The sequence below is a fragment of the Sander vitreus genome, chromosome 8 (genome assembly GCF_031162955.1).
Source record: "Sander vitreus isolate 19-12246 chromosome 8, sanVit1, whole genome shotgun sequence".
In the NCBI taxonomy this organism is placed as follows: domain Eukaryota; kingdom Metazoa; phylum Chordata; class Actinopteri; order Perciformes; family Percidae; genus Sander; species Sander vitreus.
Genome location: NC_135862.1, coordinates 33659908 through 33680464, shown reverse-complemented (window position 1 = coordinate 33680464; position 20557 = coordinate 33659908). Strand labels below are relative to the sequence as shown.

The 20557-nt window shown below is 41.3% G+C and overlaps 3 protein-coding genes across 3 annotated transcripts; 2 read left to right on the top strand and 1 right to left on the bottom strand.

Moving 5' to 3' along the window:
- Nucleotides 1-137: 137 nt before the first annotated feature.
- dennd11 (DENN domain containing 11) lies at nucleotides 138-7727 on the bottom strand. The gene is made up of 9 exons (XM_078257896.1): nucleotides 7124-7727; nucleotides 6429-6528; nucleotides 6135-6293; nucleotides 3988-4141; nucleotides 3750-3888; nucleotides 3475-3606; nucleotides 3216-3366; nucleotides 2935-3003; nucleotides 138-2777 (listed from the first exon to the last, which is right to left on the bottom strand). Exons 1-9 carry the CDS (start codon nucleotides 7551-7553, stop codon nucleotides 2582-2584), a joined length of 1530 nt encoding a protein of 509 aa, XP_078114022.1. The 5' UTR covers nucleotides 7554-7727; the 3' UTR covers nucleotides 138-2581.
- A 340-nt stretch (nucleotides 7728-8067) lies between these two features.
- wee2 (WEE2 oocyte meiosis inhibiting kinase) lies at nucleotides 8068-14576 on the top strand. The gene is made up of 12 exons (XM_078257895.1): nucleotides 8068-8214; nucleotides 8714-8992; nucleotides 10000-10208; nucleotides 10889-10946; nucleotides 11297-11466; nucleotides 11586-11707; nucleotides 11829-11975; nucleotides 12077-12181; nucleotides 13331-13416; nucleotides 13586-13756; nucleotides 13883-14031; nucleotides 14125-14576. Exons 2-12 carry the CDS (start codon nucleotides 8723-8725, stop codon nucleotides 14249-14251), a joined length of 1614 nt encoding a protein of 537 aa, XP_078114021.1. The 5' UTR covers nucleotides 8068-8214; nucleotides 8714-8722; the 3' UTR covers nucleotides 14252-14576.
- Nucleotides 14577-16212: 1636 nt separating this feature from the next.
- Nucleotides 16213-20278, top strand: bida (BH3 interacting domain death agonist). Its single transcript, XM_078257894.1, has 4 exons — nucleotides 16213-16324; nucleotides 16671-16940; nucleotides 18959-19092; nucleotides 19602-20278. The coding sequence occupies exons 2-4, from the start codon at nucleotides 16688-16690 to the stop codon at nucleotides 19797-19799; spliced, it is 585 nt and encodes a 194-aa protein (XP_078114020.1). The 5' UTR covers nucleotides 16213-16324; nucleotides 16671-16687; the 3' UTR covers nucleotides 19800-20278.
- The last annotated feature ends 279 nt before the right edge of the window (nucleotides 20279-20557 follow it).

The window sequence follows — 20557 nt, the reverse complement described above, 5'->3', positions numbered from 1 at the left end:
AGTTGTGTTGTGGAAAGCAATGAAAGCAGTGATCCTGCTCAGCGAAGGAAGAGAGGTGTAGGTAGAGTAGGATTAGGAAGGGAATCGAGGAAACTAGTTATGCAAGGTTAGGACCAGAGGATTAGGTAACACCTAAACTGTATCAATGTTTTATTGTTTTACAATGGCAGTACAGTGAAATGAACAGTTGCTCATGCTATTGAGTTTGTGTGTACATTACTGACATCTCTTACAGTGTTTGACATTAGTAAAGGTGAAGACATATTTGTTATTCTGTGAATACTCTTGATTTACATTACAATCAAGAAGGAAACAGTTGCACTACTTGGATGTGTTGCTGCACACGTGCAATACTTTTGCCACCCATGACATTCAGTAGAGTGACACGCTGTACAAAGGACTCATTTAGTTAATGCTGGTACACATCTGTGAACGACTCCACAAAGAAGGCATTTTATACATTGGTGTGAGTTGTGTACATTCCCTTATACATTAACATACACCTGTAAAGCAAACACCGCCATAGGCAAGAGTATACGTCTACCGACATGAAATAGACCAGTCAGAGTCAACAGGTTTCACTGGAGACAGTAAGGTCATACAAAAGTGCGTAGAACAACGTACTTAATCTGTCAGCAAATACTGTTGACGTACGTACGTACAGTAATGAGTCGGACTCTTTGCTGCAGTAAGTTTGAGAAAATCACATTTGCTTAAGGCCCCATTTCAACAACAAAGCTTAAGTGACCTTCTCTTTCAGATACAATACTTGGTGCACTTGGTCTTTATTTTATTTTTAATGAACTCAGAAAACATATTGGGGGGTCAAGTCAAAGGACGAGACTATCAGCAGTTCTCAACGTGGGGATTAGCCCCCAAAAGATCATTTGTGAAATGTGTAAAAGAAATGACTTAGCGTTTTAGCTTGCATCAGGCGGGGCCATGGGAAGGCTGAGAACCACTATTCCAAATGTATACGAGGCAAACAGAATCAGCCTCAACAAATTATCAATCTGATTGGCAGTGTGATGGATTAAATAAACCAGTCTGCCAGGATAATTCAAAAGACACAGTTGGCCCATATCAGGAGCTGGATTAACTCAATGGGAATGTGATGAAAGGACTGAGGAACCCAAATCTCCAAAAGCACAAAGACATCTTTGTCAGACAAGCAAATAGGATCCCTCTGAAGCTGAACAACAAGTAAACTACAAATGGCTCCATCAAGGACTCAACACGATCAAAGAACAAATATTGGCTTTTGTTAAGGAATCAGCCTGTGGTTCCAGTAAAACAAAAAAAAGAACAATGAGACACACAGACACACACACACAGACACACACACAGACACACACACACACACACACAAAAAAAGGTACAGTTAAGCATGATCACTATGTGGATCAGGAAATAGTCCCATGGTGGACATGGACGTGGTGCAGCATTCATAATAGGTTAGTGTTATAAAGTCACATTAATTTACAATTCAAGAAACAGCTTCAACACCTCAGCTTAAGGTAATGTAACACATGTAACAAAACGTTCCCAGAACCCCCCCCCCATCACTAGCACTTTGACTGTGATCAAACACAGAGACACATTATATTAGATCTACCTCGTGTTGAAGGTGCATAACAAGGAGAACAAAGTGAAAAACAGCTTTTACCTTCTCATTCTGTGAGTCAGCGTAATAATATTTAAGCATCCCCGTTATAAAAAAAGAGGATATCACACTCATTAACAAACATCCTCACCTCTCACTTTCAGTTGTGAAAGAAATAGTAAAAAACTGGAAAACACATTTACATGAAGAAGGCTGATTTGAACTAGCACAGACTCCTATTGCTTCCTTTTTGAAAGGCAAATTAAGTAAAAAGCATTTTAATGTATTTACTAAACATAATCATCCAAGTATGTTAATACAGCAGGATGGAATTGTTGCACAATGTGGTGGCTAGAATCTTCTATAAAACCTATTTGAAGCACAAATTCATTTACAGCATTAAAACCCCCCCCCCCCCCCCACATATTAGGAATCGTTTGTCAGACAAACCGTACGCACGTGCACACCAAAGCTGCAGGATTGTGAATGCTTCAATGACTTCTTCACTGTGATGGGTGCAGTGGAGAACGACCAATAATCCTGCTGTGATGACCGTACTTGACCGAGACTTCCGGACTTTTATCCTGTGTTTCAACCCCTGGACACTTAAAGCCAGAATCAAAGTCAAAGAAGGGCACACAAGCAAACACTTATTTCTAACAAAAAAACACAAGTGAGGGACATAAGATGTGAGTGGCTATAAGACCACGCAGCTGCCAAGCAGTGCTGTTGGCTAGGCAGGTGTTTAGCAGCCACTGCGGACCAGTGCACCAAACGTTAAATGTCCTCATCATCCACACTGTTTGGAAACAGTCTCCACAGGTCAGATGAGAGACGCGCGCAGAGGGAAAACAGACACCCAGGTGGGGACATTGGGCGACAGATGGAGCTCCCAGGGTGGAGGCAGTGTCTTTGGTGTCTTGGTGTGTGTGTGTGTGGGCCTTGAAGGCACAAATATCCAGTGGCGTTCCGGGGTATTCAGGGGCAGCAGAGGTTGTCTATGACCAGCGTGACGTCAATACCGTAAACCTCCAGCAGGTCGACCAAGAAGGAGCGATCACCCTGGGGATCCAGCCCCATGGCCCTCACGTGTTCAGTGGTGAGGGTGGGGTCAGTGCTCCCTGCTACATCTGACAGGGTCTGGAAGATGCGGTTATTCAGCTCCATGAAGAACCTAGGACAGGGTTAAAGACAAGTGCGTCATGCTCTAGTCCTCCGCATCACATTAAAATGATGAAACAAACATAATAGTACTACTCTCCTTAAACCTACTGCCTGTGAATAGGACTCGAGTCCACAAGCAGCTATGACTACACCTGTCAAGGACTCACAGAATGAAAAGATCCTCTTCATTTGACATGCAGTCTCCATCCACCTCCTGAGAGTACAGCAACATTTGCCTGAAAAAAAAAAAAAAATCATCATCATCATCATCATCATCATCATCATATCTGACAAAAAGGATCTTTATGCCTCTTATTGTGCTCCTCGCTGGCCAGTATCTATGAGTGTTCATGGTAATTATGCAGCCTTTTTTTGATAACTCAAATATGAATGCATGTATCACATTTGAAAAATCTGATAAAATGTAAAGTATTTTTACAGTGTGTACCTCTGTTCACTCAGTTTCCTATACTTCTCCTTATCTGCTGCATTCAGTCGGAGCAGCGGCTGCAAATGGCTTCTGTGCGTTTTCACATTCTGGTTATCAATGTAGACGTCGTACAGCTCCTTCTTCTCCTCAAAAATCTTTTCTGTGGTGCCTTTAAAATGATTTAAAAAAACATGCTCATATATAAGTAATCGTTACCATAGATAACAGACAGTCAGTGGTCAATTAACCATTTTTATACGGTTAAAGTTTCACTCACAGGCCACGAACGACAGCTCTTTTTCCAGGGCAGTGATGTCGGCTACGTTGATGTAGAAAAAGGGCCGTAATTCAGGCACAGAGATACCAATTCCAGGTAAAGAGACATTGGCCAGGCAGCAACAGCAATACACTGAGAGAAGCACAACAACATAGAGAATTAAACATATCCATGGGAATAGAAAATAAAAGACAACACTTAGCAACATTAGTACATTCATTACATCCTACAAAACCGTGCAAGTGTGTGTACGCATGTGTGTTTGAGCTTCTCACCCCTGTAGCAGACCACACCTACAGGCGGAGGGGAGAAGATGAGGATCCGTTTCCTCAGCAACGCAAATTTCCACAGCACCATTATCTGCTCCCCGAAAAACTGGATGAACTGGGACATGCAGCCAGCTGGGTGGGTGATCTGCAGGGAGAACAAAAGTGACAAATAGGTTGTTGTTTTGTGCCGTTGAGCAAATCTGCTATCACCAACCAATAGAAGTGTGTTCTGCTGCTTTCACACCTTCATTTCTGGGTGCATACAGCGGTTGATGGTGGTCACACTCCAGGTTGGGCAAGCAGTGACCAGACCATTTCCTGTTGGGGGGAGGATGGCCTTCTTATCCTCATAGAAGGCCTCCAGGGGAGAATACTGGCCCGGACACTGTAACTGGTGTCTACAAGGCAATGGCAGGAGGAAGAGAGGGAGGAGAAGAGAGAAAGTAGAATAATGTCAGGTATCAAGCCTTTCCAGATTTGTATAATTAGGCAGATTACTCTTGCTTGAGTGTATTTAAACAAATCACATTTGCATATTAATTATCTGTCAACGTACAACCATGAACGCTCACAGCTCATGCCAGTGTCAAGTCCGAGTCAAGTCTCGAGTCCCCAGTGTTGGAGTCCGAGTCACCAAAGAAGAGTCAGAGTTGAGTCACAAGACCAGAGATTTGAGTCGGACTCGAAAATTCCACTACTGCCTTTTACACATAAGTAGTCAGAAACTTCATCCAACTTCCGAGTACTACTTCATGAACGCTCAAGTCCGATTTCATAAATCCTCGAGTCCAAGTCATCAGTGCGCGAGTCCAGAGAATGGCAACTCGAGTCAGAGTCCAGGACTCGAGTACTCACTGGCTCACCCAAAAGGTTTAAAAACCATTACTAAAGCACTGCAGCTTGCATCTGAAAGTATTAAAGTGCTCATATTATGCTTTTTGGCTTTTTCCCTTTCCTTTATTGTGTTATATACATTTTTGTTAACGTTATAGGTTTACAAAGTGAAAAAGCCCAAAGTCCACCCCAAAGGGACTTACCATCTCCAACAGAAAACACTGTTCACAAACTGCTCCAAACAGCTCTATTGTAGTCCAGCCTTTACTTCAGAGACAAACGTGGTCACTTTGGAACACACGTTATAATGCTCGCCTAGCTGCTAGCATGGCACTCCCTCATACTCTGCAACTGACAAGCTAGCAGTACTTTCTGCGCATGTGATACTCCCAACAAAGATGATACAGAAGTGAGATGTCTCACTCTGTAGCTAAAACAGAGAGCTCAACACACAGGGTGAAAAGAGGAGCTGCAGCAATGTGCAGTACAACAAAAATATGGTGTTTTCTGAAAATTAAACCACATAAACCTATTCTGGTACAGCCTCTAAATACAAGTATGAACCTGAAAATGAGCATAATATGAGCTCTTTAACTCAATCACTATTTGTTACACACTGTAAATGGAAGTCTATGTAGAAGCATTGTGTATTCAGTATCAGACATTATTTAGGTCATCCATAATGCAAGATTACCGATGTGTGCTTGGTTAGTAACAGTCACTTGTTCTTAAATTGCATTGTGGGATAATTTGAGGCCACACACATTACATAAATGCCACTGCTCTATGTCATATAACCACATCCATTCATTAAGTACTCATGCTTAACATACAGTATTTCAAACACAATTTGAGGCATCTGCTTGCTACTCTAGAGTGAGTGTAAAACAAGCCACAGTAACCACACAAACTGCAGGCGAGATTACCACACTGATTAATTCACATCCACTTGTATTTGGTGGTAACCTGAACCATTTGTATTTGTAAGCCTCATTTTAAGGCCACACGTGTTACATAAATGCCACTGCTCCCACAACCATTCACTACTTGTGCTTAACCTATTTCTAACACAATTTGAGGCATCTGCTTGCATCTGTAGAGTGACTGTAAAAAAAAAGACACAGTAACCACATTTAAACCGAATAGATTACCACACAATTCACATCCACTTGTATTTGGCAGTAAACTGAGCCATTTGTATTTGTAAGCTGAAACTGTGGCTGTGTCATATATTTACACAAAGTCAATAGGGAGATAAGCTTTCGTGAGAGGACTGAGGCAGAAGAGCAGAATTACTGAAGAAAAGAGAGGTTGACTTCCACTTCCGTGCTCAGACTTCATCCAAAAACTGCATGTAAATGGGCTCTTGTGACGAAAGCTGTAACCGGGACTCTGGGTTTATGTTTAATAGATGAGAAACATTTTAACAAAGAAGCAAGGACAGGAGGGTGGCATAAGGAGAAACCTGTAAAAAATGTTGGGGGGAGAAATAGGGTTGTGCAAAAGTGACAAAATAAGGGGAAAAAAAGAGACTACAAGACACACAGCATGTCTTACCTGACTTGGTTCTCCAAGAAGTGCATGTAGCGGTAAAGCAGAGTGTAGGAGGGAGACAGAATTCCCACAGATTTCATCCTGGCTCCTCGCTCCAGCTCACTCTCCACAGGCAGGTTAGCAAAACAAGCCAGCCCAAAGTAACAGCCTTTACGGAAATATCTAGCCAAAGGCAAAACAAAGATCAGGAGTAAACACAGAGCAACAGATTTGTGTCTAGAGATATTGAACAGACCTGTGTTCCTCTACATACTGGATTTCATGCTTGCGGATTAGTGGGGGGGTGTGAGTACGTACATAAAGTCGTTGGCGATCCGATGGGAACCGCTGGCAATTGACTTGAATTCGACTCCGTCTAGGTTGATGTCGTGAGGCAGGCACCACTCCACCATATTCCCTGAGTCACACACACACACACACACACACACGAAGTTACTTCCCATTCTGTCTACTTTCATCCTGGCCACTTCCCCTAATTCTGTATTTCAGTCACGTTGTAGCAAGAGGTCAGGGACAGTAAGAAAGCACTGACTCAGCTATTCTATTATGTTTACACTACCTTAGTGTGTACAGCTTAACCCCTTCCATATGAAGCCGAAATCCAAGTCTTGTTTTCTCTTCTAATGCCATTTTCTTTTATACCAGCTTGGACTTTGGTCCACTCAATTCTTGCATGAGCTTTTTGTCAGCTTGCACAATCAGGAAGTTAATTTCTTTTGGAACTGTTGCCCCACCAAATTTGGGGTTATTTCAACACTGTGTGTTGATTGTGAATGTAGTCGATTTTAGTAGAGTCTTGACATTTGACAACCCCTACCTGGGCTGATAGCACCATACACCTGTCACCCCCATGACTCAGTAATAGCTTACAGTTCACTTAAAGCACATCAGACATTCCAAGATGACAACAGGATAATAAGTTCAGGAAATGTAGCCGTCCACTTTAAACATGAGAGATCAGATCAGATGCTCTTGCTACAATGGTTGCTTACCTGATCTTGTATCAAAGGTAACCACAAACACAGCCACGATCTGGTCTTTTTCCTCCCACTGATCCCTCACTGAGAGGCCGGGGAAGGGAACGTTACGATCTGTACCGAGAGGCTCCGGGCGATCCCACCTGTGCCCGGAGAGCTCTGTTCGCGGACGGCCCAGGTTTCCGTTCCTGCTGGCAACAACAGCTGTTACACTCTTCGTCGTCGGGCTGCAGGTGATAGTGGTGGCCGCGGTGCTACTGTTGGTGCTCCACCCAGTACCAGCCGCGGTCCCTGTCGGTGTACGCCGCCCGGCTGGCTGCCAACTTTTCTTCGCCGCTGCGTCCTCTTCCCTCGGAGGCGGCGGCGGCGGGGCCGCCTGGTTCGGATAAGGTGGTGGGATCTCCTCCCAGTCCAGCAGCGGGGCTCGGTCCGACTGCTTCACCATGGTGCGGCTGCCTCCAAGGACTCGGGATCGGGAAGGGAGAAAGAACACAAAACTCCGCTGTCCAGTTGAATAGAGCACACTAAACACGCTGCTGGAGCAGGATCATGGTATCCTGCCTCTTGCGGGCTTGTTTTCTATGTATTTGTAAGCGTGTCACATCCACTGACGGGCTGCTTTTGCCTCCGCCTGTCTAACTGTTTTGATGACGTCCCTGACTTCCGCCCACGTGTCTATATTACTATTTCATACAGTGACCTAATTTCGGTTATGGGCTATTCATTTTGCCCATAATAGTCTTAACAACAGTCGTAAGGACATTCAGCTATAGTGTGTCCGTTGTACTCCATACGCATTCCTTCATGCTAGTTTAATTACTTTAAATTTGAATATGTAGTTTTCTTGATAACATTATACATAGCCTATGCATCCATGTGCCTTTTGTTAGTTCGATTTTCATAGTTTTTATGGTAACGCTGTTCAAAGTTGCTTACGCATTTGTTAACAGCCATCTTAAAGTCAGGTGTGTGGTTTAAGAACAATTCAGCCAATCAGAGAGCTAGCTGTGTTAACCCGGTGGCGTAGTTTATTTAAACAGGAAGTCATTTACATACAGGGCGCGAAATTCAAGCGTGGTGGTGGTGGTGCGGGATGCGACGTGTTAGTGAGTATACATGATAAGCACACACTATTACTCAAACGTGCATCATGATGTGTATGTTGTTGACCACTTTGTGAAGAACCTGTTGAGCTTTCAGGTGAGTCTGAAAATGACATCACAGCGTGACTGGAAAGCTGCTGTTCAATCGCCCTATATGATAAGGAAGAAGGTCTTAAAAGCAAAGTTATTGGTTAAATTATGGGACTTATGTTGTGGTAGTGGAAGTCAAAAGTGATCTTGTGACCCTATATCATACTGGAGATAGATATATATCTATCCAGTATGATATAGGGTATCCCTTATAATATGTTTATAGGGTATATAGGCCTACTGGTGTAGAGGTTGACATGTTTTGTTTCCTCATCTTCCTAAAGAGACTTAAATGCAGGCCTGATAACTTTATGCATAACATCAATCCCACATTTAAAACCGTAAAGTATTTTTGCTTTCTAAGGGCAGTCAAATGCGGGATTAAGCATTCAACCTTTGCCCCTAAACTCAGGTCCCAGGCATGGCGATGTTGTTTGACGAGATCAGCCAGCAGCTGGACTTCTCTAGCTGTGGCGAGGAGGGGAGCAGCAGTGACAACAGCTCTGATGACTGCACCTCCAGCCTCCGAAGTCCCAGGATCCACAGTCCCAGCTCTGCGTCCAGGACGCCCAGGGTGCAACGCCACCGCAGTAGAAACCACACCTTATCATCCCCTTTGCAGTGCACCAGCCCCATACCGTACGCTTCCTGGAGGAAACTGAGGCTCTGTGACTCTCCCAGCACACCCAAGGTGGGGACTAATTCAGATTGGTTGTCCCTTGGGCTACGTTCAAACTGCAGGCAAAAGTAGCCCAAATCTGATTTATTTAAAAAAAAAAAAAAATAATAATAATAATTTGGGGTCAAGTGACTAGGTCAGACTTCTTCAGAAGGAGTGTGAACACTCAAATCTGGCCCAGATGTGATTTTTTTTTTTTTTTTTTAAATCAGAGTTAGACCACTTCCATATGTGGTCCTGAATCAGACCCAGGTCTGATTTTTTTTTTTTAATTATTTAATTTTTTTTTCAACGCGGCCGCAGTGTGAACAACCAAGGCGGATTTGATGCGACTTTTACGTCAAACTACATCGACAACTGTCACAATTATGCGCCGCCGGGAGTTAGCCCTAGACGCAGACAGTAAAATTAAAAACTTGACTAGGCCTACAAAATGGAGAACAGTGATGGAGCGAGTCAATGGAGGGAGAGGGAGGTGTTGGACCTAATTAGTGTATGGGGCGATACTTCAATTCAATCAAAACTAGAAGGATCATACCGTAACCGCTCCGTTTTTGAAAAAATAGCAAACGAAATGGAAGAACGGGGACGCAGGAGAACGTGGCTGCAGTGTCAAAGGAAGGTGAAGAGCCTTAAAGCTAAATTTAAAGAAGCCAATTTGGCCATGACGCAAACATTTTGAAATAAAAGCCAAAATGCCTCCTTCCTCCATAACCTCCCTAACTTCAGTGCAACGGCGTGCTGCATCTGATGTCATTGTTATTGTTCTTTTGCGCATGCGGGTCAGTTCAAAACCGCAAACAGTTCACACTAGAATCTGATATAGGCCACATTTTAAAAGGTCATGTGAACAGCCAAACAAAAAATCAGATCTGAGCAAAAAATCCAAATTAAGCATTAAGACTTGCAGTGTGAACGTAGCCTTAGTGTGCCTCTGTGGTCTCACATGTTCTACCAGTTTAACTTCAGTGGGATGACTTGCATTTCTGTCTTTTTTATTTTTATTTGTTTTCCTGCAGAGCCTACTATCAAAGTCGTCCCAGCCTTGCTCCAGCAGAAAGATAAGTTTCCTTCAGAGATCCCTGCGTTTCTCCTCAGCTGCTCCTAACCTCATCCAGGCACCTTCTGTCAATGTGAATCCTTTCACCCCTGACACGGTCCGCAGGAACAGCGAGCAGCAGTGGAAGAACTATTGCAGGAGTGATGATGAGGATGATTATGGGCGCAGGTACTACTGCTTTATGCTGTATCGTAGATATGTAAGGGTATGAATTGTAAACGCCAGTATGTGCTCAGGCTGCACCATATGAGGAAAATATCTAATTGCGATTTATTTTTGACTGATATTGCGATATGATTCCCGATATTGGAGGTAATGATCATTTTTGTATTCTCAATTTCATGAACAAATATTTAAATGGTTATAATGTGAATTTTGCGAGGATCTTTACCAAACAAAGATGTATTTATTTTTAGTCTGTAGGATAGCATTTGTAGGCTGGGCTGTCTCTGCAGCACCACAATACTTCATTCAGAATGGGTTGACACATTTTGCCTTTAACAAATATTGCGATTTGGATAATTGTGTAGCTCTAGTATGTGCCCATCATTATTACTCCCAGATGGGGATTTATTTTGAAGATCATGTGTGGGAACTTGCCCAAATGTGTAATTTAGAACATCTCACAGCACAGGGAACTTAGTCCACTTGTATTGTGGTTTAGGTTTCCAAATTAGAGCTGTTTTAATTTGCTGGTAGACTCCCCAAACAGTGCACTGAGGGCGAAAATAAAATAGTTTGAATTCTCCGTCTTTGTATTTTTGGCACCCTTACGCATAGGCCTGACTCTTTTTTTAATCCCTTACTAAAGCAGTCTTAAAGGTCTAAAGGCCCTTTTCATCTTCCAGGTTGAAACACAGCCTAACGTCATCTGAGGAGGATGATGAAGCCTTTCTCCCACCAAAGGTACAACTATTTTTATCTGTGCCTTTCTGTTGGATGTAACCCTCCCTCTCGGATGCTCTCTGATATGATTTCATAATTGGGCTTTGTCATCTCCGTCTGCCTCCTCACTTCTTGTTTTGTCCATAATTACATGCTGTCAGTCCTACTTCTGGGATTTCTCTAAGGAATCTCCAAAAAAACAAAAAAAGGAAGATCCATCAGACTCTTCACAAAACCATTTCCCCGTGGAAGCGCTACCATATTTGGTGAAGCATCAAAGAAAAACCCGGTTCTCCTGACTGAAAGTGACGTGTGTTCTTATGAAATGTCTTTGGTTTTACCACAAGGCCCTCCATCTGTTTATCTGGCAGAGGCGAGCTGTCCAAGCCTTCATGCTGTCTCGCTATGAGAGTGAGTTCCTGGAGCTGGAGTGCATTGGCGTGGGCGAGTTTGGTGCAGTTTACAAGTGTGTGAAGAGGCTGGATGGTTGCTTGTACGCCATAAAACGCTCTCGCCGACCCCTGGCAGGCTCTGCCGACGAGTGAGTCAGCAGTGTGTCGCTCTGTGCCAGAGACGGATACATTTGATCAAGTCAGAAACCAAATTAAAACATGGAGGGAAATGTGACCATTTTTATTTTATTTTTTTATATCCTCTCAGGCAGCTGGCTCTAAAAGAAGTGTATGCGCATGCTGTTCTTGGGCACCACCCACATGTTGTACGCTATTATTCAGCATGGGCAGAGGATGATCACATGATCATTCAGAATGAATACTGTGATGGTAGGTTTCCTTTTACAACCAAAAAGTTTAGGAAGACTTGAACGAAATGAAATTCCAAATAACATTTAGGTGAACTAGATTGAATTCTGTGGTTTTGATAACGTCAATGTGTGGGTGCCAGGTGGAAGTCTCAGTGAAGTGATTGTGAAGAAGAAGGTGCAGGATGAGCTGTTTTCAGAGGCAGAGTTGAAAGATTTGCTCTTACAAGTGTCTATGGGGCTAAAATACATCCACAGCTCAGGCCTCGTACACCTGGACATCAAACCAAGTAAGTCTCATTTGGCAGTTCTCAGTTTGCATTTCTTCAGTCTAAATCTAAAGTCTCTTGTGCCTGGGGAAAAAAACCTGCCTTGTTTTAATTCTTTGTAGGTAATATATTCATTTGCCAGCGTTCCAGCACAAGTGCAGCAGGTGAAGGCGAGAGCGAGGAGGAAGATGACCGAAGCACATCAGCAGGAGTCATTTACAAAATTGGTATTATATTTTTAAAGGGGACATATGTTCATTTTCAGGTTCTACTTGTATTTTGGGTTTCCTCTAGAACATGTTACTAATATATAGTTGTATATTAGTCATATTGAGGTTTTTTTTAGCTTGTTGCGGGCAAAAATCCTTGATTATGCGGCATGTTTTCTTAAAAAATGCGATGGAATATGCGGGATATTTATGTGATAAAATTGCGGGAACTTGCAAAAACTGCGGCTTCATCGCGGGGTTTGCAGCTTTTCGATGTTCACGTCGCGTAATTACGTCACAACGTTCCCATGGCAACGGGAAAATGGCTGCTCTTGTGTGAAGTAAACGCAACTTTTTTTTCAACTTTCTGCTAAGATATGTGACTTTTTTGCAACGAAAATGCGGGGATTATGACATCATGCAAGCATATTTTGTGCAGAAATGTGGCATATTTGAAAAAATGCGGCCCCCACATAAATATGAGGACTTTGGCTGATTATGCATTGAATTATGCGATCACATAATCACGTTTTTCTGGAGGGACTGATTATCGGCTGATATTAGGCATTTTCCAAACTATCAGTATCGGCATTTATAATGGCCGATAAATTAATATTTAAAAAATAAAATGAAAACGGAGAAACACCCTTCAACCATGTTCTGAGTGTTGGTGTTGCATAGTCTGTCCACCAGCGGGCGCTCTACAACCTCCCTGTTGGCAACACTTTGATTTGATTTTTTTTATTGTTTTTGTTCAAAGGACTTTGTTTCATATCTTAAGTTTGTATTTTTATACATCTGTTTGTTTTGTTACGCGTTTCTGGATTTTTTGTTTTGTTTTTCCTGGATAAATATCGAATTTTTAAATCGCCAAATATTTATCGATCGGCCTTAAAAATCGATCGGGCTCTAATTAGTTGTGACATCACAACCTTAAGGAAGTCCTGACGGCTCCTTTTTTTAAAAAGCACAGTTTTTGAATATGGGCTGTGTACACTTTTCTGTGGAATGAGCGTTCTTTTACTGTATTTATGTAGTACCTTGATGTGCTTTATAATCAAACAAATGTATGGATATCTTACTTTTTACAATATGGGACCTTTTTAATGTTGGACATTCTACCTGAAATTTGTGTTTGCTGTCAAGTCTGATTCTTGTTTTCTGCAGGGGATCTGGGTCATGTGTCATCAACCAACAGTCCTCAAGTTGAGGAAGGGGACAGCCGCTTTCTGGCCACTGAGATCCTGCATGAGGTAAACATTTTGCAGAACAATTACTGAATTACAGAAAAAGTAGGCTTGGGGTCCGAGTCGGTTGTACTTCACTGTAGGTTTAAAGAAACTGAAAAAGAAGAAATTCAGAGGTCCAGCTGTATTTGCATTGTTTTTAAGTGTTCATGTCAGCAGTCTCTCTGCTCACCAGGATTACAGCCACCTGCCCAAGGCAGACATCTTTGCTCTGGGCCTCACGATTCTGCTGGCATCCGGCGCTCCTCCACTGCCTCAAAATGGAGATGAGTGGCACAGCCTTAGAGAGGGGCAGCTCCCCAAACTGCCAAAGGAGCTGTCCCCTCTCTTCAGAGGCCTACTTCAGGTACTCTTATTTCTGCTCTTTCTACTCTTATTTAACTACTACCTGTATGAATACCATTTGCTCTTGTCACTAGCATAGCTTATTGAAAACACCTTTTTTTGTGTTTATTTGTGTTTTCTTTGTTAGTTGATGCTGGATCCAGACCTGATGAAGCGGCCATCTGCCAGGGAGCTTTGCAAGCACACGGTCTTGAGGGAGGAGAGGACTGGGAGGGTGGCCGCTCAGCTACGAAGAGAGCTCAATGTAGAGAAGTTCAGGACAGCCATGCTTGAAAAGTAAGAGGGCTTCATTCATTCATTCATTCTTAAAAACTTGCATGCTGATTCTAGTTAAAAAAAAAAAAACACTTATTTCCATTTTCTTCACAGAGAGCTCCAGGAGGCTCGACAGGCAGCTTTGCTGAAACTCCCTGCTAAGATGGGAGCAGGAAGGAGGCTTGTTGGTAGGAAGACTGAGCGATCCATGAGCTTTGGTTGCCTAGGGTATGGAGTCTGATAGGACATTGTGAGGCCCACATGCCTGTTCTTTGTTCTGATTATATGCGAGTCCTTCTGCAACCAGTCTGACGTAAACATGTAGCGTGTCTAGGAGAAGACAGTGTGACAGTATTCCCTATCCAGCAGAGATTATGTTGGAACAGATTGAAATAACTGGATGGACAGTCCTATGAGTCTTCAGAGGGGTGCAGAGCTGTGAACTCCAGGACTTATCTGACTGACTCACTTCAAGTGATTTTCTGGCAGAGGGGAGCTGTAACTACTTGCAGAACAGTGTACTGTTTTTGTACTGTTTTTAAACTGTAAATAAACATTTGAAGCATTTTATTGGTTGTTGTTCCTTTTCTTATTTGAATTTAGCTCTGCAAGTCTTGTCAGGTGTACCTGACAAGACTTGCAGAGCTAAATCAAATCAAATGGGGTGTGTGTGTATATGTGTGTGTACGTGTATGTATATATGTGTGTATGTATGTATATGTATGTATATATGTGTGTATGTATGTGTGTATATATATAAATCAAATCAAATGGGATGTGTGTGTGTGTGTGTATATGTGTATGTATATATATATGTATGTGTGTATGTATATATGTGTGTATATATAAATCAAATCAAATGGTGTGTGTGTATATATGTGTGTGTGTATATGTGTGTGTGTATATGTGTGTGTATATGTGTGTATGTGTGTGTGTGTGTATATATGTGTGTGTGTATATATGTGTGTGTGTATATGTGTGTGTGTGTGTATATATATGTGTGTGTGTATATGTGTGTGTGTATATGTGTGTGTGTGTGTGTGTGTATATATGTGTGTGTGTATATGTGTGTGTGTGTGTATATATATATATATGTGTGTATATATGTGTATATGTGTATATATATATATATATGTGTATATATATATATGTGTATATATATATATGTGTGTATATATGTGTATATGTGTATATATATATATATATATATATGTATATATATATGTATATATATATATATATATGTGTATATATATGTATGTGATATATATGTATATATATATATATATATATATATATATATATATATGTATATATATATATGTATGGCGTGTTCAAAATGTTGGACAAAACCACACAGGGACTTTCCAGTGTTGTGTTGCTCTTATCTAGAACTCCAGCCAACTGTATGACGATGTATATGAAACAGTGACGGGGTGGATTGAGGAAGTATGAGCATCATGCTGAACATATTTTTTAGAGCATGCCATGTGATTTATAACCATATTTTCTGTTAGACTTGCAGTAAATAAGGGATTTACAGACTGTATACTTTCTAATTTCTTCATATATACTATAGAAATTAGAAAGTATTGTGTATATATTCTATAGAAATGACAATATTGTAAATTAGTTTTGGATACCTTTTATTAAAAGAAAAAAAAAAAAAAAAAAGCTATGTTCAATGGACTATGCAGGAATTTGGTTAGACCCCATATTTAAGGGGACAAGAGGCTGCATCTGTTTCTTTGTGTCTGCATGTATGAGTCAGGCAGAGGTGGAAAGAGTTCTAGAATACTGTACTCAAGTAAAAGTACTGTTACTTTAAAGACATTTTACTCAACTTAAAATACATTTGTAGAAAATTAGATTCCAAGTAAAAAGTAGGTTACGTTGTTCAAAATGCAATACTTTGTAATTTCTATAGAAGGTATCCACAACTCATTTACAATATTGTCATTTCTATAGAATATATACATAATACTTTATCATTTTCTATAGAATATATATATATATATATATATATATATTCTAGTGAAAATGTGTGTATATATATATACGAAATCCCCTGTGGTGAGTCCACACAAACAAATTACAAAGTATTGAATTTCGATACATGTATTTTCCGACCGTGCTTGAAGGCATCATGAGTCACCCCCCCCCCCCCCTCCTCCCCTCCTCCCAATAACCCGCATGACAATAACAGAATCTGTCACACGGACTAGCGACCTCAGCCTGACTGGTGTACGAAATTTATCTTATGAAAGTTATTTATAGAAAGTTCGCTAAAAGCTACCCGGCATAAGAAACGAATGTGAGTGGAATTAGCCATACTGTCGAAACCTATTTAGCGACGCTCTCCGGTTTTACTTTAAAGTTAAAGTTAACTTTTAGATGCTCGAAAGTTAATGTTAAACTAATGTTAGCTTTAGCTTATATTTCAAGCTAACTTACCCGTTAGACGAGAAATGTAGCTAGCTGACGTTATCTAGTTTAGTTTCATAAACTAGCTAGTAGGCTACTTTAGTCACTTTCCTCTTCCTTGTAACTTTTTGAGTGGGTTAACGTTAAGCGAGTTGTTTTCTTTATCACTTTAGTGAGTGTCTTCATTAACGAACATTGATAACGTTATCTTCATTATTCTTGTCTAAATTAAAAAGACCGAGAGACGTTATCGATGGATAACCTGGGGGATCTGACCAGTGGGCAAAACGCCGCCGCCCTGGTCGTGTTGGCCTTCCTTCAAGCTGACTGCAGAACTTCAGAATACGGGAAGGAGCTTCTCTCCCTGGGCAAGGATTTGAATCTTACCCGGGACATCAACTTCAAAGACGCTCTGGAAGACGGAGACATTGAAACTGATGGCCACCTGCCTAGTCGCATCACTGCTCTAGATGATATTCAGCCTTCACTGGAACTGCAGTGGCCTAGTGAGTAACTCAGTCAGTAACTTAAAGCTGTACAAAGATCATATATTGGTGTTATTAGTGATGTATTAGTACTAGAAATCTGAGTCCCAATCCTTGTACGCAAAAGAACAAATCAGCTGTTTCACACAAAAGGCTTGTTTGTGGGTGATGTGCCTAATAGCAAAATGTAAGCCTTTTTGCTGGATAAATCAAAACAAATGTAAACATGTCCTTGTGAAAACATTAAGCTCGTGACTCAAACATGTAGTTTACAGTTTTTGCCAATTGCTTACACACTGAAATCAAAAGTATTACACAATTATCAAAACCTTACACTCAAGGGGCAAAACATTGGCCAGATGTGCACCACTATAAGCACAATGTCAGCTTCACACTTTTTGCTAAACAATACACACAGTGATTTGCAAAACACTAAACACACTTGTATACATTAGACACAGAAGTACATATATCATGATGTCACTTCCTTGCAATTCCAAAGTACTGACTGTAATATTACCTCACCTTTGAGCTGACCTGTGAATCACAGCCATCAAGTGTGCAAACACATGATTGCTTAATGGTAGACACACCAATCAGGTTTAGGCACTATATAAAATGCAGCAGATATTTTCTCCACTGTATTTTCAGTTTTTTTTCAGATCTGTTTACTGTAATTGTAACCTGTACTGGATACAGTATTTTATGTTTGTCTGTTGTGTGCTGAGCTAACAGTGTTATGCACACTACTGTAGTACTGTAGCATGGAAACTGGGACATGTTGTTGGGATTCTCCATGTTGACATGTTGACTGATTTGGGTATATGGAGAGAAATCCATTATATTTTCCTCAGTCTGCAGCATTGGTCTTGTGTAGTGTTTGGTGAACTTATTGTATATTTGCACTTTCTCTGTGTACTTCATTTACAGTACTCTAATCACTGAGAAGTAGAATTGCTAAAAGTGTTTTAGGTTAGCAACAGTAGTGTGTAACTGGTTCAAACTTCAAATTAAGTCATACGGAACATGTGTTTCATATGGTAACAAAATATGTTTTTTATAAATTAGTGTACATAGTGTAAAAATGGACCTACATAACGAAGTTGGTTCACTGCTGGCTACAAGTTAGCAATCAAACACAGCAAAGGCTGTCACTTGAATGGCGTTTTGACCTAACGTTAGGCATCAAACAATCATAGACAGCTACAACGTATGCCGGATCCCTTGGCGTTGCCGTATGCCGTAAACCATTCAAATCTGAGCACGGGCAACTCACATCTGCACTCGACTCCCATCGGGTAGTGACACCACTTTATCACACCCAAAGTTGTTTCAAGTGAAAGTGAAAGTAACCAAAGCCCGTGTGTTAAAGTGAAAGCTGTAAACCTTTGTCATGGTTCAGTGTAGGGTTGGCCGGTAATTTTGATACCGTCAAACCTCCTCCCTATTTTACCGCGGTATACGGTATTACCGTGACTAATTAAAAATGATGACGTAAGGCTCAGACGGCGTCACCAAACTGTTGGCTTGTGTCCGTTCAGAAACTGAATACCAAACACTAATACTGAAACAATAATAACATAACTTACAAAAAACTACTTTCTCCTCCACACTGTCACGTGATGACAACCACACATAATTACATAAATTATATTAATATTTAATCCTTGTCTCCTATAGAAGTGCATTGCATTTGTTTTAATGACGGTATTGAAACTGATACCGTTGCTGTTTTTAAGACCCCGCAGTATACCGTATTACCGCCCAACCCTAGTTCAGTGGATGCAAACCTACATCCACATTCATCTCTCAACTGATTACTGTATGCTTTTTAAACCTACATCATCAAATGATATGTGCTACAGTGGTCAAATGTGTGATATTGAAGTCCATAATATTAAAATAGATTTAAATCAAGGTTCATTGCTGTATTTTTAATTCATGGAAACGTATATTTCTCCCCCTGTCCTTGCTGTTGAATCCAGAAACAAACGTTATGTTAAAGTGTACTGATGTTTGGGCAACTTGTTTCCCCACAGGGAACGGTGCAGAGGCAGCGGACCTCCAGCAGATCGCAGAAGGGCTGAGAGAAATTGCAGACCAGCTCGAACACGTTGTTGTTGCTCAGGCCACCCAGAACCTGAGCAGGAACCTGACCACCTCCCCCTCTGACGTGAGTCTGCTCTGGGCACAGTGGATGTTGATGTTGTGATGATCCCTGTACAGACAGTGTCTTAATGTGGTATTTTGGACAATTTTGACCTCTTCTCAAGTGGTCGAAAAGGGTTACATTTTGCACCAAATCTGTGTGACAAATGGTATCAAGTTAAAAATTGCTGTAACAACTTATGAAACATAATCGATACTTTATTTATCCCAAAGGAAAATACGAGTTGTGAAATGTGTGTACAATATTGATTCCTGCAGTAATGAATTGAACACCACTTTGCATCTAGTGTACACCAAGGTGTTTGTGATACAAGTGCAGAATCAAACGTCAAAAGATTACAGACGAAGATATACACACCCTAGTCAGAAGAAGCATCATTTGTGCTTGTGCTGTTACTCCGATTACAACTTAAGTAAGATGACCTAACAGTTTGCGGCGTTTCCAGTCGCAAAATAACCAAAGTGTTGCCTTCACGTACCGATAATTCCTTTTGTTGAATTGTGCTTTTACAGCAGTGGAAAAACTACCTTACCGAGGAGGTGAGGACGGTGATGAGGCAGGGCGTGGGTCTGGAACATCTACCTCAGGAGCGAGTCATGATGGCCCTCACACTCACCCTGGTGAAGGGAGTGTGCGAGCAGGCCCCTCGGCTGCTGAGAAACCTCTTCCACACCGCACTGCAGTGCATCAATTCTGCGAGGGCCATGTGACTTGTGCGTTTATCTGTGTTTTCTGCCCCCCACGGCTCCTTCCAGGCACCGCAATAAGATTAGGCACTTGGAGGCAGCGCTGCCTGGAAGGAGCAGTTGGGGGGGGGGCAAAAAAACACCATCGAGCGACTTGTGCGCTGCCGGCTGAGAGGAAATAACTGAGAAACGGCTGGAGGAAGACAGCTGAATCTGAAACTGGCACCTGCTCCTCATGACCAGTCGACTGTGGAAGGAGCTGCGTTGACCATACAGTTGTAAAAAAAACACTTCACATGGCGGAAAGTGATGAATTTGTTTACATTTATATTTTGGAAACAGGTTGAGTTTGACACTTGAATTTTGACATTACTTTGTGCTCTGTTTATTTTTGCTTTAAAAAATTCTCTTTTGAGTTTATACTTGAAAAACTAAATATTTTTGTATTCAATTATTTTGCTTTTGGAATACACGGAGTCATTTGATTAAATATATTTTCCTGGGATTTGAGTTTCATTTCAATCTTAAGAACTGTGAAATTGTGAAGAAGTGTGTTGATCTTTGGCAGTACAAAATTGAAATGTACACAAGCATTTTAACAAACCACCACAGAAAAAGTTCTCAAATAGTTTTTTTTTTTTATTCTCATCTCAAACAGTGTATTGTAGGAAACTCAAGGTACAAAGTGTCATGTTTAGGAGTCTCAGTCCATGAGGATTACTATGCAACACAGACTGAAATACAAGGAAACATCCTTTCTGTATCAGAGAAAATGGTTTCTG

Excerpts from the sequence above, each read along its gene's own strand:
- wee2 (XM_078257895.1), top strand. The coding sequence starts at position 8,723 with ATGGCGATGTTGTTTGACGAGATCAGCCAGCAGCTGGACTTCTCTAGC. Across the intron at positions 10,947-11,296 it reads AAGCCTTTCTCCCACCAAAG|AGGCGAGCTGTCCAAGCCTT; the intron begins GTACAACTATTT and ends TTTATCTGGCAG. Across the intron at positions 11,467-11,585 it reads CTGGCAGGCTCTGCCGACGA|GCAGCTGGCTCTAAAAGAAG; the intron begins GTGAGTCAGCAG and ends ATATCCTCTCAG.
- bida (XM_078257894.1), top strand. The coding sequence starts at position 16,688 with ATGGATAACCTGGGGGATCTGACCAGTGGGCAAAACGCCGCCGCCCTG. Across the intron at positions 16,941-18,958 it reads ACTGGAACTGCAGTGGCCTA|GGAACGGTGCAGAGGCAGCG; the intron begins GTGAGTAACTCA and ends GTTTCCCCACAG. Across the intron at positions 19,093-19,601 it reads TGACCACCTCCCCCTCTGAC|CAGTGGAAAAACTACCTTAC; the intron begins GTGAGTCTGCTC and ends GTGCTTTTACAG.
- dennd11 (XM_078257896.1), bottom strand. The coding sequence starts at position 7,553 with ATGGTGAAGCAGTCGGACCGAGCCCCGCTGCTGGACTGGGAGGAGATC. Across the intron at positions 3,607-3,749 it reads AGGTGTGGTCTGCTACAGGG|TGTATTGCTGTTGCTGCCTG; the intron begins GTGAGAAGCTCA and ends TGCTTCTCTCAG. Across the intron at positions 2,778-2,934 it reads GAAGAGGATCTTTTCATTCT|GTTCTTCATGGAGCTGAATA; the intron begins GTGAGTCCTTGA and ends ACCCTGTCCTAG.